Source organism: Terrapene carolina, unplaced genomic scaffold (genome assembly GCF_002925995.2).
Source record: "Terrapene carolina triunguis isolate 2854851 unplaced genomic scaffold, T_m_triunguis-2.0 Scaffold21, whole genome shotgun sequence".
NCBI classification, from domain to species: domain Eukaryota; kingdom Metazoa; phylum Chordata; order Testudines; family Emydidae; genus Terrapene; species Terrapene triunguis.
Window position 1 is genome coordinate 34,686,404 of NW_020664372.1, and position 17,052 is coordinate 34,703,455.

Below are 17,052 nucleotides of genomic sequence, written 5' to 3' on the forward strand. Positions count from 1 at the left end.
AGCGGGGGCAGGAGGGACACACTGCGGGGGCTGGAAGGGAGGGACGCGGGGACAGGGAAGAGTGAGACTGACACGTGTGGGGGGAGGGCGGGAGCGAGACCCCCCGATTGGGGCTGGGGCCAATGACAGCCCAGGAGCCCCCTCCCCCCCACATTGGAGGCCCGTGAGCTGCACATGTGCAGTCGGCGCCCCCCGCCGTGTCTCCGCAGAGCGGCGCTGTGGGGGCGGGCGGGGGACGGAGGGAGCCTGCTGTCCGCCGGCGGCCGCTCAGGTGCAGGCACCGTTCGGCATGTGGGAGGTGCTGCTGCGCCGGAGGATGGGTTTGGGCGGGACGTGGGGAGGGGGCGCGGGATCTGTCCGGGGGGGGGATACCCCCTACTGGGGGAGGGGGGAAGATGGTGCCTCGGGCCCCTGAGTCAGCCGAGCCCAGTGCCTCGCGCGGCCCCGCGCCAGCTTGGACGGGCCGGGGGGCCCCCGGGGGGGGGGGTCTGAGGCGCTGTTGGGGCTGAGAGGAGCCTCAGAGGCGCCGCGTCCTCCCTCGCCTCCGGTCGCAGCTGCGGCCCGTCTGCCTGCGCCCGCCGCCGGGTACGGGGGGCTGTCGGGGGGCTGGCCCCAGAGGCCTAGTGCCTATGGCGAAGCTGACAGGTCGCCCCCACTCCCACGCAGAGGCCTGGCCTTGGGGGGGGGCGGGGGTGTCGGGTAGTGTTGCAGAGGGCGCAGCTGGACCGTGACCGGCCCGGTGTGGGCTTAGGCTGCCGGCGCAGGCCGCCTGCCGCTCTGCTGGGCTCCTCCGTGTATGTTTGGGGTGGGGAGGCCTCTGGAGCTAGGGTGCGAATTGTGACAGCTTCCCCGAGCTGCAGGGAGGTCGTTCCCCTGTGGGGGCTGTGAGGCTGATCACCGAGAGTAAGTTGATGATGCCAGGAAACTTTTTAAATATTGTGAGACACGTTCTAAAGTAGAGGAATATCTGCTTGTAGTTAATAAATTACATTTTACAGACTTCTGAAATTCACTATTATAGCTGATGTCTTGACTTTCTTTTTAGAAAATAACATCACTGTTCCTGTTTTCTTCTGTGGGCATCAAGCATTTAAGTGCCTTGATTTCTAGGCATTGGTAACATGGCAAAAGATGTGAGTATATTTGTTTCATATTATGTGGAAGGATGAGTAATAGAATATTTCCATGTTTTTGCTAATAAAAATAAAGCAGGCCATACATCCCACAGATGGCATTAATGGATATGAAGACCTGCTTTTTGTATCTTATTTAAAATAGGTTTTGCAGTACATCTGTCACTGTTTTTGCATAGAAAGTTTAGAATAGCATTATTAGCTCTTGTACTGTAAAAAGGATTAAGATTTGAGAGAATCTGCAGACATTTGTTCTGTGCAACAAAACAAAAAGCCACCATCTTGCTGAAAAGCATTTGTGATGCAGGCATTTTGTGTACTTGTGGTAGAGGTTATGAAAACTGCTTTTCACTGTTCTGCTGGGCTTTTAAAAAAACCCCAGTAATGAAATTATTGTTCAATCTGAGTGTTTTCAGTCAAGTACCTTTCATTAAGTTACCTGTTTGTTGATAAAACAGGTACATCAGGAGCACCACTGTCAGTGTTGCCCTGCAATTCAACCCTGTTTAGGGGTGAGAGGGTCCGTCAGTCTCCATGCCCATTCTTTTTTCCCTCTTCTCTTCTGAGGCAGACAAAATAAACCTAGTGAATGCCAACAGGAATTAGCCTAGGACAACTATTTTTTCCCCACATAGTCCATCAAATTCAAGCCACTACCACTCACCTCTAGGTTAATAGAAGAGGTCTATCTCTTGAGCCATCTACTCTTACAGTTCCCTTTTTAATACCTTTGTAACTATCAGAAAAATTACTGTCTTATATTTAAATTTAAACAAACTTCTGTTCACTAATAGTCCTCATTTAGTATCATTAGGCTTTCATAGTTACATGTTACATTGCTAGTAAAGTACTCTGATATTCTGGTTTGCATATTGATATGTTTTTTGCATATTTTCAAAAAAGAAAACCAAAAAGAAAAACAGCATTTAAAAAAAAGGTTTTAGATTATGGCCAAAGGTTTGATGTGAGAAGGTATTGCAACCTTCCAAACAGTGAGAGACAGATAGAACTTAAGTAATCCTTGGTTTAAAGAATTAATATTGTAGAGCACTGATGTGGTTTAAAAAACACTTAAAAAAAACCAAACCCCTAATGATTGGGGCGGCAACCAGATAGAAAAACAGTCAGTCAAGGGTTGCCAGGAAAAGACAAAGGAAGTGAATTATGTTAAAGATAGCTAAAGGTCTTATGGGTGGGAGGAAAGAAAGTAGGCCCATTGAGAGGATGAAATAAAAGATGGTTAAAAGTGACAGAGATACTGAAGACCTTTTGTTTAAATCCCTCCTAGGCTATGTCTACACTACAGACCTTGCAGCTGCTCTACACTAGCAAGAGAGCATCTCCTGCCAACATAGCACTGTCCACACCGGTGCTTTTATCGGCAAAACGTATGTCGGTCAGAGGTGTCGTTTTTTTCACATCCCTGACCGACAAGTTTTGCTGACCAAAAACAAAAGTGTGTGAGGGAGAATTTAGAAAACTAGGAAATGAGGGAGAACTTAATGAGTATTGATGAAGAGCATGTAAGGAGAGTACGTGGGGAACAAAAGTGTATGCCACTCATCCAGTTCAGCTGATATGGCCCATAAGATATTAGGATACCTTGCAAACTTAATGTATAGTTCAGTGCAGTGGTTCTCAAACTTTTGTACTGGTGACCCTTTTCATATAGCAAGCCTCTGAGTGCAACCCACCTAATAAATTAAAAGCACTTTTTTATATATTTAACACCATTATAAATGCTGGAGGCAAAGCGGGGTTTAGGGTGGAGGCTGACAGCTCGTGATCCTCCAGGTAATAACCGTGTGACCCCCTGAGGGGTCCCGACCCCCAGTTTCAGAACCACTGGTTTAGTGGTAGACAACTGGTGTGGTACTAATTGCTTTTTGCCAATTTTCAAAAAGGGAAAGAAGAGTGAACCTGATAACTACTGTTCAAAGCCTAACTTCTGTCCTTAGTGAAATAATGGAACAAATTACAAGGGGGGGGATCCCTAATTTTTTAGGCCTTGATCCTGCAAAGACTTGCACATGCTTAACTTTGTGTGTGCATAATCCTGTAGACTTCAGTAGAACGGTTCATGTGTGTAAAAATTAAGTATGTGCATAATTCAGCAGGAGTGGGACCTTACTGGATAATTTGCACTGTGAACAGTAAGCATTATAAATGTATAAAGAATATTTCTTTCCAAACAAAATCTATTCCTTTTTTTAAAAAATTATAAAATTAATAGCTAAACAAGGGGATTAAAGAAATAATATTTGGATTTTACTAAAACATTTGGTAAATCTTCCAAAATCTTTATTTGAAAATTTTAGTGACATGGATATAGTGTCATGTAGACTGAAAATTGGCCAGAGGATTGTGAACAACTGATAATGATAAAAGGCAAAGTATTGAGTTTGGGGAATGTACTAATGGATTTTTTTTCTAATGGATAAGGCCCAAAAGCTATTGCAAAGTCTGTGGTAGCTCCAGTCATAAATAAGCTCTTCATTGAAGAAGAGGGAATAAAAAGGACATCATAGTTAATATTATATATAGAAGAGGTCCCAGAGTTGCGTATGGTGTAACTTTTTTTTTTTTTTTAAACAGTGTGTACATGTTCTCATCTACACTACTCCCATGAGTCCTGTTGATCTTAAACCAAATTAGACCCAGCCATGCTTGGGGAATCCCAGAAACCTCAGCTCAGTCACCACTCCTGTTTTTAATGGCTGACTGCCTTTGTTACTGTCACTTTAGAACATAAGAACGGCCATATTGGGTCATACCAAAGGTCCATCTAGCCCACTATCCTGTCTTCTGACAGTGGCCTATGCCAGGTGCCCCAGAGGGAAGAACAGAACAGGTAATCATCAAGTGATGCATCCCCTGTCGTCCAGTCCCAGCTTCTGGCAAAACAGAGGCTAGGGACTCTGTCCCTGCCCATCCTGGCTAATAGCCATTGATGGACCTATCCTCCATGAACTTACCTAGTTCTTTTTTGAACCCTGTTATAGTCTTGGCCTTCACAACATCCTCTGGTAAGGAATTCCACAAGTTGACTCTGCATTGTGTGGAAAAAATACTTACTTTTGTTTGTTTTAAACCTGTGTAGTTCATGTGTTATTTACTCTCTCTCATAACAGTCCCTTATTTACTTTCTTCACACCAGTCATGATTTTATAGACCTCTATCATATCCCCCTTTGTTTTCTCTTTTCCAAGCTGAAAAGTCCCAATTTTATTAATCTCTCCTCATGTGGAAGCCATTCCATACTCCTAATAATTTTTGTTGCTCTTTTCTGAACCTTTTCCAAGTCAATATATTTTTTTTTTTTTGAGACTGGGCGACGGCATCTGCACGCAATATTCAAAATGTGGGTGTACCATGGATTTATATAGCGGCAATATGATATTTTCTGTCTTATCTATCTCTTTCTTAATAATTCCCAACAGTCTTTTTGCTTTTTTACTGCCTCTGCACATTGAGTGTATGTTTTCAGAGAACTATCCACAATTAATTCAAAATCTTTCTTGAGTGGTAACAGCTAATTTAGATGTGCATAATTTTATATGTATAGTTGGGATTGTTTTCCAATGTGCATTACTTTGCATTTATCAACATTGAATTTCATCTGTCATTTTGTTGCCCAGTGACCCAGTTTTGTGAGATCCTTTTGTAGCTCTTTGCAGTCTGCTTGAGTATCTATCTTGAGTAGTTTTGTATCCTCTGCAAATTTTGCCACCTTACTGTTTACCCCTTTCTCCAGATTATTTATGAAATAAATATTTATTAAATAGGACTGGTCCCAGTACAGACTACTGGAGGACATCACTATTAACCCCTCTCCATTCTGAAAACTGACTGTTCATTCCTACCCTTTGTTTCCTATCTTTTAACCAGTTATCAATCCATGGGACCTTCCCTCCTATCTTAAGAGCCTTCGGTGAGGGACCTTGTCAAAGGCTTTCTGAAAATCTTAGTACACTATATCCACTGGATCCCCCTTGTCCACATGCTTGCTGACCCCCTCAAAGAATTCTAGTAGATTGGTGAGGCATGATTTCCCGTTACAAAAACCATGTTGACTGTTCCCCAACAAATTATGTTCATCTATGTGTCTGACAATTCTGTTCTTTATTATAGTTTCAACCAGTTTGCCTGGTACTGAAGTCAGGCTTACCGGCCTGTAATTGCTGGGATCACCTCTGAAGCCCTTTTTAAAAATTGGCGTAACATTAGGTATCCTCCAGTCATTTGGTACAGAAGCTGATTTAAATGATAGGTTACAAACTACAGTTAGTAGTTCAGCAATTTCACATTTGAGTTCCTTCAGAACTCTTTGGTAAATACGATCTGGTCCTTGGCACTTATTACTTTTTAGTTTATCAATTTGCTCCTAAACCTCCTCTCATGACACCTCAATCTGCGACAGTTCCTCAGATTTGTCACCTAAAAAGATTGGCTCAGGTTTGGGAATTTCCTCACATCCTCAGCCATGAAGACCGCTGCAAATAATTCATTTAGTTTCTCAGCAACTGCCTTACTGTTCTTGAGAGCTCCTTTAGCATCTTGATTGTCCAGTGGCCCCACTGGATGTTTAGCAGGCTTCCTGCTTCTGATGTACTTTTATTACTTTTTGAGTCTTTGGCTAATTGTTCTTCAAATTCTTTTTTGGCCTTCCTAATTATATTTTTATAATTTTGTCAGTGTTTATGCTCCTTTCTATTTTCCTCACTAGGATTTAACTTCCACTTTTTAAAGGATGCCTTTTTGTCTCTCACTGCTTCTTTTACTTGGTTGTTGAGCCATGGTGGCACTTTTTTGGTTCTCTTACTATGTTTTTTAATTTGGGGTATACATTTAAGTTGAACCTCTATTATGGTGTCTTTAAAAGGTTTCCATGCAGCTTGCAGGGATTTCACTTTTGACACTGTACCTTTTAATTTCTGTTTAACTTCCTCATTTTTGTGTAGTCCCCCTTTCTGAAATTAAATGCTACAGTGTTGGACTGTTGTGGTGTTTTCCCTGCCACAGGGATGTTAAATTTAATTATATTATGGTCACTATTACCAAGTGGTCCAGCTATAATCATGTCTTGGACCAGATCCTGTGCTGCACTTAGGACTACATCAAGAATTTCCTCTCCTCTTGTGGGTTCCAGGACTAGCTGCTCCAAGAAGCAGTCATTTAAGGTGTCAAGAAACTTAATCTCTGCATCCCGTCCTGAGGTGACATGTACCCAGTCAATGTGGGGATCGTTGGAAACCCCCATTATTATTGAGTTTTTTATAGCTTCTATAATCTCCCTGCGCATTTCACAGTCCCTATCACCATCTTGTGCAGGTGGTTGGTAATAATATATGGAGCTATACACCTATCTCATAGAGCTGGAAGGGACCCTGAAAGGTCATTGAGTCCAGCCCCCTGCCTTCACTAGCAAGACCAAGTACTGATTTTGCCCCAGATCCCTAAGTGGCCCCCTCAAGGATTGAACTCACAACCCTGGGTTTAGCAGGCCAATGCTCAAGCCACTGAGCTATCCCTCCTCCCTACTGCTATATTCTTATTATTAGAGTATGGAATTACTATCCATAAAGATTCTGTGGTACAGTTTGGTTCATTTAAGATTTTTACTTCATATGATTCTATGATTTTTTTGTACATATAGTGCCAGTCCCCCATCAGCACAACTTGTTCTGTCCTTCTGATCTATTTTGTACCCTGGTATACTGTGTCCCATTGATTATCCTCATTCCACCAAGTTTCTGTGATGCCTATTATATCAATATCCGCATTTAATATGTGGCACTGTAGTTTACCCATCTTATTATTTAGACTTCTAGCATTTGTATATAAGCACTTTAAAAACTTGTCACTTTTTAGCTGTCTGCCATTACATGATGTAATTGAATGGGCCTCTTTTTCATTTGACTGTTTCTCATCAGATCCTACCTGTATTTTATCATTGTCCATCCTCTCCTCCTTATTAGGACATAGAGAATCTCCATTAATACATCCTCCCCTAAGAGATGTCTCTGTCCGAACCATGTGCTCCTCTATACCTGTTGGCTTTCCCCCAGCCCTTAGTTTAAAAACTGCTGTGACCTTTTAAATTTTAAGTGTCAGCAATCTGGTTCCATTTTGGTTTAGGGTGGAGCCCATCCTTCCTGTATAGACTCCCCTTTCCCAAAAGTTTCCCCAGTTCCTAATAAATCTAAACCCCTCTTCCCTACACCATTGTTTCATCCATGCATTGAGACCCTGCAGTTCTGCGTATCTAACTGGCCCTACGTGTGGAACTGGAAGCATTTCAGATAATGCTACCATGGAGGCCCTGGATTTCAATGTCTTACCTAGCAGCCTAAATTTGGCCTCCCGGACCTCTCTCCTATCCTTCCTTATGTCATTGGCACTTACATGTACCACAACCATCAGCTCCTCTCCAGCACTACACATAAGTCTATCTAGATGTTTCGAGAGATCCGCAACCATCGCGCCAGGCAGGCAAGTCACCATGCAGTTCTCCTGGTCATCGCAAACCCAGCTATCTATGTTGCTAATGATCAAATTCCCCCAATAACTATTACCTATCTCTTCCCGATAATGGAGTTCCCTCCCCTGGAGAGGTATCCTCAGTGCGAGAGGATACCACAACATCATCTGGAAGGAGTCCCAGCTATGGGATTGTTTCCCTCTGGCCCAGTTGAATGTTCTTGTTCCCTGAGACTTTCTTCCTCCTCAACAGTACAGAGGATGTCAGACTGGGGATGGGACCATTCTACTGTGCCTGGAAAGTCTCATCTATGTACCTCTGTCTCCCTTAGCTCCTCCGTTTCAGCCACTCTGATCTCCAAAGCCCGTACACGGTCTGTGAAGGCCAGGAGCTCCCTACACTGAATGCACACATACGCCATCTGCCCATATGGCAGGTAATCATATATGCTGCATTGGTGCAATAAACTGGATAGCCCCCACTCTGTCGCTGGACTTTTGCTTGCATTCTCTTTTTACTCCTGCAGCTCATTCCTTCGTTGATGTTTTGTTTTTATCAACGGGTTTTTTTGGCATTAAGTTTAAAGAAGGTTAAGTGTATCTAGCCCCTCCTTTCCCCCCTCGCATTCTCCCTCTAAACTCCCTTGCAAAACTCCCCTGTTAGCTGCTCCTGTTTGCTAGCTCCTCTTGTCGCTTAGGAGTGGGCTTTTTAAAGGTTTCCAGCTGTCCTCCCAACTGCCATGGGATCTTCTTCTCTAGGTTGACCTATCACCCTTTATTCAGGAGCCATAAGAGCTGCAGCAGATTCTCCCTTAGCAGATATAACACTCTATCCTCTGTTGACCTATTAACACTCAGCAGATTCATCACACTATAGTGAGGTCTAGCAAGATTAATAGGGTGCAGTTAAGAAAGGGGAATACTTAGGAATCTTTGTCCTTGAATATACTTACTGTGAGCATTATCCAGCTGTCCAATATTTTCCTAAGGGAAGGGGTGAAATTTCCATCTTTTGGGACACTTAAAACTAGACTGGACACAACACTAATATGGGGAGTCAGGAATAATTGTGCATTGGTGGGAAGATAATTAGTAACCTAATAGCCATCTACTATCTCTAATCCGATACCAGGAGAAGGTGTTGGTCACTTGTATATTGGAATTGATGTCTGAAAATAGAGAAGGAAATGCCATTCATCATAAATGGTTCAAAAATATAATAGTATAGCAGTTCTTAAACAGTTTGGTGGAGAGCCAACTGGCAGAATGTTGCTAGTGCTCCCCATTTTCAGTTACTTTAATTGCAGAGAAAACCCTGGAGGCCTGCAAAAGCAGTAGTAAAACTGAAGTGGTTTGTGTCTGGCTCTCTGTTAGGAGTGACTGCTACCTAGGAGGAAGAGAAGAAACCAGTGCTGCTCTCAAGAATTAGAACCATTAGTTGGCGAGGAATGCTCAAAGGAGAGGAGGAGTAATACAGCCATGCAATGTGCCCGGGGGAGAAGGGGACCAGGTAGAAGGAATTCATGTATGAGGACAAAACACTTACTGCATTAAACAGTCAAATATGCATAATTGCTTTCTTCATATCAATTTCCATGTAGGCAATTGCTATAGTTGTCACAGGGATACTCTGCAATTCTCACATGGACCAACTCTTTCCAGATAGTCTTTAGTAAAACTCTGTCCATGCTATGAGAGAATTTGCAAAACCTTGGACTGATGGATTTCTCAAAGTTTTATTTTACGTTGTGTGTTCTACCAACATCTTATTTTTTTACTTGAAAATATTTTGGCAAAATTATTCTCTTGATCTCTAGATTGAAGTATTTTATATTTATTCTAGATAGGCAGATACTTCTGAAGTATTTTAATTAACAGTATTTTAGTGTTTTATGTATTTTTAGTATTTTAGTTACTGAACGAGACACCCTACACCTGACTGAGCAGGTGGACCCTTGTGACCATATGGAGCCCTATTGATTCCCTGTACAGAATTCTGCCACATGGAGCTTGTTGCGGGTTCAATGCCTGATATTACTTCCCCAGATATCTAAAGATGCAGGGGTGAGAGTAGTATATTTTCTCCCTTTTAAGGGAGGTGTTCAAAAGAAACTTGAATAAATGATTTCATTCCAATTCACTTATTTTTTTATGATATCATCCGTAAATATGTTGGCCAAAGAAAATATTTTAAAAATACACTTGAAAATGAAAAGGTTCAGAGAAGGGCAACAAAAATGATTAGGGGTTTGAAACAGCTTCTATATGAGGAGAGATTAATAAGAATGGGACTTTTCAGTTTGGAAAAGAGACTAAGGGGGGATAAGATAGAGGTCTATAAAATCATGACTGGTGTGGAGAAAGTAAATAAAGAAGTGTTATTTACTCCTTCTCTTAACACAAGAACTAGGGGCCACCAAACTAAATTAATTGGCCGCAAGTTTAAAACAAAGAAAAGGAAGTATTTCTTCACACAACGCAGTCAACCTCTGGAACTCTTCGCCAGAGGATGTTGTGAAGGCCAAGACTATAACAGTTCAAAAAAAAGATATAGCCATTGATGGACCCATCCTCCATGAATTTAAGCCAGGATGGGCAGGGATGGTATTCCTAGCCTCTGTTTGCCAGAAGCTGCGAATGGGCGACAGGGGATGGATCATTTGATGATTGCCTGTTCTGTTCTTTCCCTCGGGCACGTGGCATTGGCCACTGTTGGAAGACAGGATACTGGGCTAGATGGACCTTTGGTCTGACCCAGTATGGCCGTTCTTATGAAATGCTGAGGAGTGGTTTCCTGCATTGCTGTTTAAGGCCCTCATCCTGTGATAAGATCAGTGTGAGTGGACCCTGGCACTTTCACGGGACACCACTGAAGTCAGTAGGGTTCTGCATGGGCAAGAGCTCGCTTGCACAAATCTGACTAGTGTCAAGGCCCGTGGCTATTTTTTGAGTGAAGATGCCTTGTTTGTAAAAAGATAGCAAGATCACAGGTCAGAATTCAGATTCATGTGTTTTCTTTGCAGAAAAGCTTTGGCAGTTGTGGTAACTGATATAATCACGCAGCCTTAGGAATAAAGTAAATAGCTTCTAATGTTTGAGGACTATTTGCCATGCATTGTAGCATCATTCCATGGGTAGATGGTACTGAAAATACCTGACACAAGACTGCTGAGCTTGTTTAGAAGAAGGTGTATTTTGTATACCACTCAGACCTATTTGATGAAGCCTACTGGTAAAGAAATACATTCAATGTATATCAATAACAAGCTCACTATTTTATGCAGACTGCCATGTCATATGAGATCTGTGAAACCAATGCATGTGCAACAGTTTGTTTTTGAACAAAATCTTCATTATGAATACCTTGAATATTTATATCTGTATGAACTAGATTTACTCCATTATCTTCAAGTTTAATTGGTTTCTCATGCATTGCAGTTCTGTAATTAAAAATAATGTGAAGTTTATGCTTTGATAGTTTTCCATATGGTACTTCTAAATTAACTTTGAACTTATATCTGTTGTCTGAATCCAAAGGTTACAACTGGGCTAAAATTTAAAAAGTCAAAATGACACTAACATGATGGAAATGAGGGCTGTATGTGCTCTTTATGATGCACGAAGAGGTCCTAAAAAGAATTTTATATGCATTTTTTCCTGCCTGTTTTTTCTTTACATATCGGAACATCTAGTCTGATGTCCCCCTCACCCCTTTTTTTTGTTTGTTTGTTGGAGATTTCCAGTACATATTGAGAGCTTTAATTGAAGAGGTTGAAAATTCAGTCTCTAACAAACAGATCTTGTTCGAGTTGTTTATGGGCACTGTTTTGTTAACGCTTACTTGACTCAAAGATTAAAAAAATCTGAATTAAAATCATTCACCCTGAATCATTTTTTCACTTGTTCTCCCGTTGTCTGCTACGTTTTTCAAGAAAGCGTATACAAGAGCTGAAATTTCTAATGTAAAAAAAAAAAGGAAAATATTGCACATACACCCTTTCTGGATGGAGTCAGGAGGGAGATAACCTTTTATTATCATAAATGAGGAAACAAGCAAAATCCCAATTATTTTCTCTTTTCGAAGTCACCTCTAAAGGACCAAGGAAAAATGCCTGCTAAAAAAGTCACCTGCCAGTTCTGAAACTTATCTGCGTAGTTGTAGTCTTTTTGCCACAGTCTCGGTTCTTTAAAATGTTTATCTTCTTCATTAATAATAATAATAATAGCGTATTTCAGTATATAGTGATGGACTTCTGGTGTATGTCTTCAGTTTTACCTGTGTTAGGAACACAGTGGTACTTACTAGCATGCTAAACAAGATAACCGCTTTTAATGGCTAGTTATAATAGTCATGTTAATGCATCGCAAATTTTAGTTATGTATTTGCCTGATTGTGGATAATTTATTATTAGGATGATCATATGTTCGTCCCATTTTGGTTTGGGCAGTCCCTTTATTAAGCCCTGTCCCAGCTGTCCTGACTTTTTGGCAAAAGTGGGCATTTGTCCCATTTGCTCTTGCCAACTTGGTCAGTTGGCAAGAGCAAACAGTACAAATGCCCACTTTTGTCAAAAAGTGGGGTGTGGAGGAAAGTGTGTGTGTGGGGGGGGAGTGAGCAGCGACGCCAGCCTCGCACAGGGGGCAGGCAGGGCTCGGGTGAGCGGCGACACCAGCCCCAGCCTCACACAGGGGCACAAGCAGGGCTTGGACAAGTGGCTCGGGCCAACCCCTTGCGATGTCCCGTTTTTTTCCATTTGGGGAAATATGGTCAACCTATTTATTATGTTTGTGTGAAGTGGGAGAGGTTGTTTACTCTTTTGTAAGCAGTTTAATGTGTTGCATTAAATTTGCCATGTGCCTAGATACCATGTTGATAGGCACATAATTATTTCAGAATAATATTTTATAAACCTTATAGGCATTTAAAGAATACATTGGTAAGGATGTAGGTGAGGTAAAATGGCTTTTAAATGAATAATGTTCAACACTTAACTGCTAAAATATTGTATTAGTACAGGCACAGTTAAACTATTCTAATAATTTTGTTGAAAGAACAAATCTCTATTTTGTTCAGGTCTAGGGGAGCAAGTACCAAGAGCTTTTTGCTGGACATGATTGTTGCTACTGCTGCCCTGATAGCTTGTTCATTGTCATAGCATACTGTAATATGGGAGTTCTGGTGCAGGTGAAAAGACTAGATTACTTCCTCTGTACGTTAGTGTGCCTGGTGTTCTGTGCATGTGAAGTATCTGGGATGACCATGACTTGAGTTGCTCTCTATTTGAAAAGCAGGTTGCAGTTACTTTTGGAGGATGCTGTCTGTTCGAGCAACAAGGCCTGAGACTATCAACTGTCAGCTCCACAGTGTACTTCTGGGGGAATTCTGTGCATGTGCATAATTAATGAGCTATGCATGCTTCTAATTTTTTGCACATAAAAAAACTTCTGCCGAAATGTTGCTGCAGTTCTGCCTTTTGCCCACCAGAGGGCACTGTGGTGATAGAACACAGCAGCAACTCCCAGCTGGCTAGGGAAGAGAAAAAACCTGTCTTCTTTACAGCTCCTGTCAGGCCAGGTCAGGCAATGGGCTATAGGAAGGCAGATGGTATGAGGCTGCTAGGGGGTTGGACAGGGGCTCATAAGGGCTAGTGGGGGAGGACAGACTGAGGCAGGGGCTGAATGGGAGTGGAGGTACAGGGCCACACGGTGTTGGGGGAGGGAGGTGCAGGGCCACATAGGCACAGGGGGTGGCTGAGTGGGGGCACAGAGACACATGGGGACAGGGGGAGGGGGTACAGGGACACATAGGGATGAGGGTGGCTGAATGGGGGCACAGAAACATATGGGGATGTGGGTGCAGGGACACAGAGGGGGGGTGGCTGGGTGGGGGCACAGAGACATATGGGGATGGGGGGGGTACAAGGACCCATAGGGACAGGGTAGTGGCTGGGTGGGTGCACAGAGCCACATAGGGATGGGGGGTGTGGATGTCTGAGTGGAGGTGGAGGGACACATGGACAGGGGCTGCAAGGACACATGAGGGTGCAGGAACACATGGGGATGGGCAGAAGTGCCTGACTGAATGGGAGAGGCTAGGGGCCAGCCAGGGTCTGCATGGGGGAAGCTCCCTAACAATCCCCCCCCCCCCCCCCCCAAAAAAAAACAACAAAAACACTTATTCCATACTTTTCCCATCCATACCTAACAACCCTCCAAGTTGACACCCAGGCTCCTTCCCAGCAATTTACTTCCCTCTCCCTGAGCTCCTCCGTTACCCCTAACTCCCCCAAGCCTTTGAATTGCTTCTGAGAAGTGTGGGAAATATGGTTCTGTATTGTAGTTTAAATGAATTATTAATACAGAACTCTGAGTAATATGCCTAGTTAGGAATCTATTTGTCAAAAAACATTTCCTGAATACTTGCTGACAGGTATTTTGAAATAAATGACTAAGAAAAGTTAAAACTGGTGTGATTATATTGTTGTTTTGACAAATAAAATATGCAGAATTTTGCAGAATTTGAAAATATTGTGCTCATAATTTTTAATTTTTTGTTGCAGAATTTTTAATTTTTTGGCACAGAATTCCCCCAGGAATGACAATGTAGTAGTGGTAAAGGAGTGAAATTTGGAGAAGCAGCCCAGTATAATGAGTTAATGAAACTCTTGTCGCTCCTGCTCTTCATACTTGCTTAGACTAGCAGACCAAGTGCTTAAGTCACTTGCAGGATATTGAGTTCTTTATGTAGTCTTGGGTGAATGCAGGAGATTCTATGCTCAGTTGTCTGCTCCCTACAAGAGAAGAAAACTATTGGTATTGGCAACTTGTCCAGCAGAGAGATCTGTTATTGGCCACTGGCCCACATGTATCTTAAGAGGTTGTTGATCTCTTAGAAATATGATTTGGTGAAAGAAAGAGACAGGGCAGTAATTTAACTTGTGTGAGCTATGGACAATATAATCTTTGCTGTTGCTGAGCAGAGTGATTTCAGTGGAAACAAAAGTAAGTTTCAGAGCAATTAGATAATACAAGTGTGCAGAGTCACTGACTTTCTGGTTTCCTCAGGGGTGCTCGACCTTTGCCCCGCCTCTTTCTGCCCTCGCCCCGCCTCTTTCCAAGCATTTAGATAACACAGTTGTGCAGAGGCAACGACTTTCTGGTTTTCTCAAGGGTGCTTGATCCCTGCTCCGCCCAAGGCCCTGCCGCCACTCCACCCCTTCCTCCAAGGCCCTTGCCCTGCCAGTTTTTGCCCCCGAGTACACACTGCCCTCGCTCCGCCTCTTCCTGCCCCCGCTACTCGCCCTCCCCTCCAGCGCCTCCTGCACGCCGCTGAACAGCTGATCACTGGCAGGCGGGAGGTGCTGGGAGAGAGGGAGAGGAGCTGATCAGCGGGGCTGCTGGTGGGTGCTGAGCACCCACTAATTTTTCCCCATGGGTGCTCTAGCTCTGGAGTACCCACAGAGTCAGCGCCTATGCAAATGTTGCTCAAAAGGTGGGGATAAGTAGCAAGATGTAATCAAAGCAATAAGTTTACCTTTCTGCAGCTCTAAACTATAAGTACAGTTAAGTATTGCCTCAAGAATAGTCTAAAAGACCAAAGTTCTAGGAGGTATCATGGTCCTAGATTCTTACTTACAGAAAAATTGACTCATTTTTGTGATATTCTAGAAGTCGAGCTTCAGTCAACTCCGCTATAAAAAGCTATCTGAAAAGTTGCCTGATTTTCATTTATTTTATTTATTCATTTATTTAACTCAACTAACCAGGAAACTGTGCATGTGCAAAGGAGATCTGATTGACAGTTAGCAATTTATTGAGCTTGACTAACTCCTGATGGTATATGGGAGTTTTAATTGCAGCCTTTCTACACCAGCTGGAGCATCTATGTTTGGAAAGGAGAACTTATGACTGAAAAAGGCTGTTGGTTTGCACTTCTTCAGTCCCTGGGGATTCCACCGGGGAGGGGTGGGGGTAGCTTTAATTTAAATTTGAGCCTCCATAGGAGTGTTGCTGGCCAGGGTGGATTTGATTTAAATCACTAGTCAGGAAGACTCGATTTAATCATGGATTTCTGCATAAAAGTGCATTCTTGTTTGGTTGTTATAACCTTAATACATATTCTTCACAACTCAGAGATAGATGTAGGTTTCATTTTTAGAAGGTACACACTCTACATTTTTAAAGTGATCTATTCTGAAAACTTTTCAGATTAGTTTTACAGCTATATCAGAAAATGAATGATTGTTTAGTTATTTCATTTACCAAAGGTAATTGAAGCAGATATTTATGAAGTCATTGGGAGGTGAACTATCTGCAGTTCAACAGAGGCTAATCATTAATATTTGGAGGATTTTCTTGCCATGCTGTATTAGGAGGAGAACATCACCAGACAGACATTTAAATTGTTTTATTTAACTAAAACAACAGCGTTATGTATTCTGGATATTTTTCTTCAACAGCAAACATATAATATTTTAACAAAACAAGCATATGAATTCTTGAATTTAAACATTCACGTTTTTTAAAATCACGATTGTTTTTGTTAAAATTATTTTTAACTAAAATAGTTAAATGAAATATTAAAAATAAATAAATCGGTGTCGGCCAGGTCAACATGAGAAACTTAAAATATTGGCTTCTGCAGCTAACTCAGTCGTCTTCACCTTCATTTTCCTGTTTGTTCATAATCTGGAAAAGAAAAACAAGCTTTCCTGCTTTTTCAGGTCCCAAACGATTTCTCAATTTGGAATGAATTAGTCCAAAGGAAGAAAATATTCTTTCTACACTGGCAGAAGAAGCTACTGCTGTTAAAAGTGAGATTATCACTTCAACAGCCTCTGAATCCAAGTGCTTAAGTGACTTCCACCAGTTCACTGGTGTGACTTTCTTTAAAACATCATCGGCAAACATATATTTCTTGAATGGTTCACCCTTAGCTCTGAAGTTTATTATAGTTGGCATTATGGAGGGATGATTGCTGGATGTCCATGTCATAGCCAACTCCTCTTCTTCAGGTGTTAAGGTTTGACCCTGATACTGAGTATTGAGAATATTTGCAAGAAAATGACCTGGAGATAGTGCTTGTCCTATTCATTTTTTTAATGCTTGTAATTTAACTCGGTCATTGCATACTTCTCCTTTTAAGATCTCACTCAATTCCTTCCAAATTTCAACAGCGTCAGCAATAAAACAGCTATTTCCCTGCATTTTGTTCAAAGCTACAGAAATAGGCTTCAGAGTACTCAGTCTGTTCAACATTTCTCTTAAGCCCAATGTTGAGAACTTTGGCTGTGATAGTGCCATCTATTTTTTCATGATTTTGTTCACAAACGGTCATCGAATTAGGCAAGTTCTTGATATAGTGCTCAAAACAGTCCACTACTGAGTTCCATCGCACATCTTGTGGGAGAGTTAGCTTGGTTCCTCTCACTTTTTTCAG

At 42.1% G+C, this 17,052-nt stretch overlaps 1 protein-coding gene across 1 annotated transcript in view; it reads left to right on the plus strand.

The window, feature by feature from the left end:
- The first annotated feature begins 215 nt into the window (after nucleotides 1–215).
- TFDP1 (transcription factor Dp-1) overlaps nucleotides 216–17,052 on the plus strand; it is a 117,290-nt gene continuing 100,453 nt past the window's right edge. The window contains exons 1-2 of the mRNA XM_029913259.1: nucleotides 216–298; nucleotides 1,046–1,133. Coding sequence (XP_029769119.1) covers nucleotides 1,122–1,133 — 12 coding nt within the window. The 5' untranslated portion in view covers nucleotides 216–298; nucleotides 1,046–1,121. The remainder of the gene's footprint in view (nucleotides 299–1,045; nucleotides 1,134–17,052) is intronic.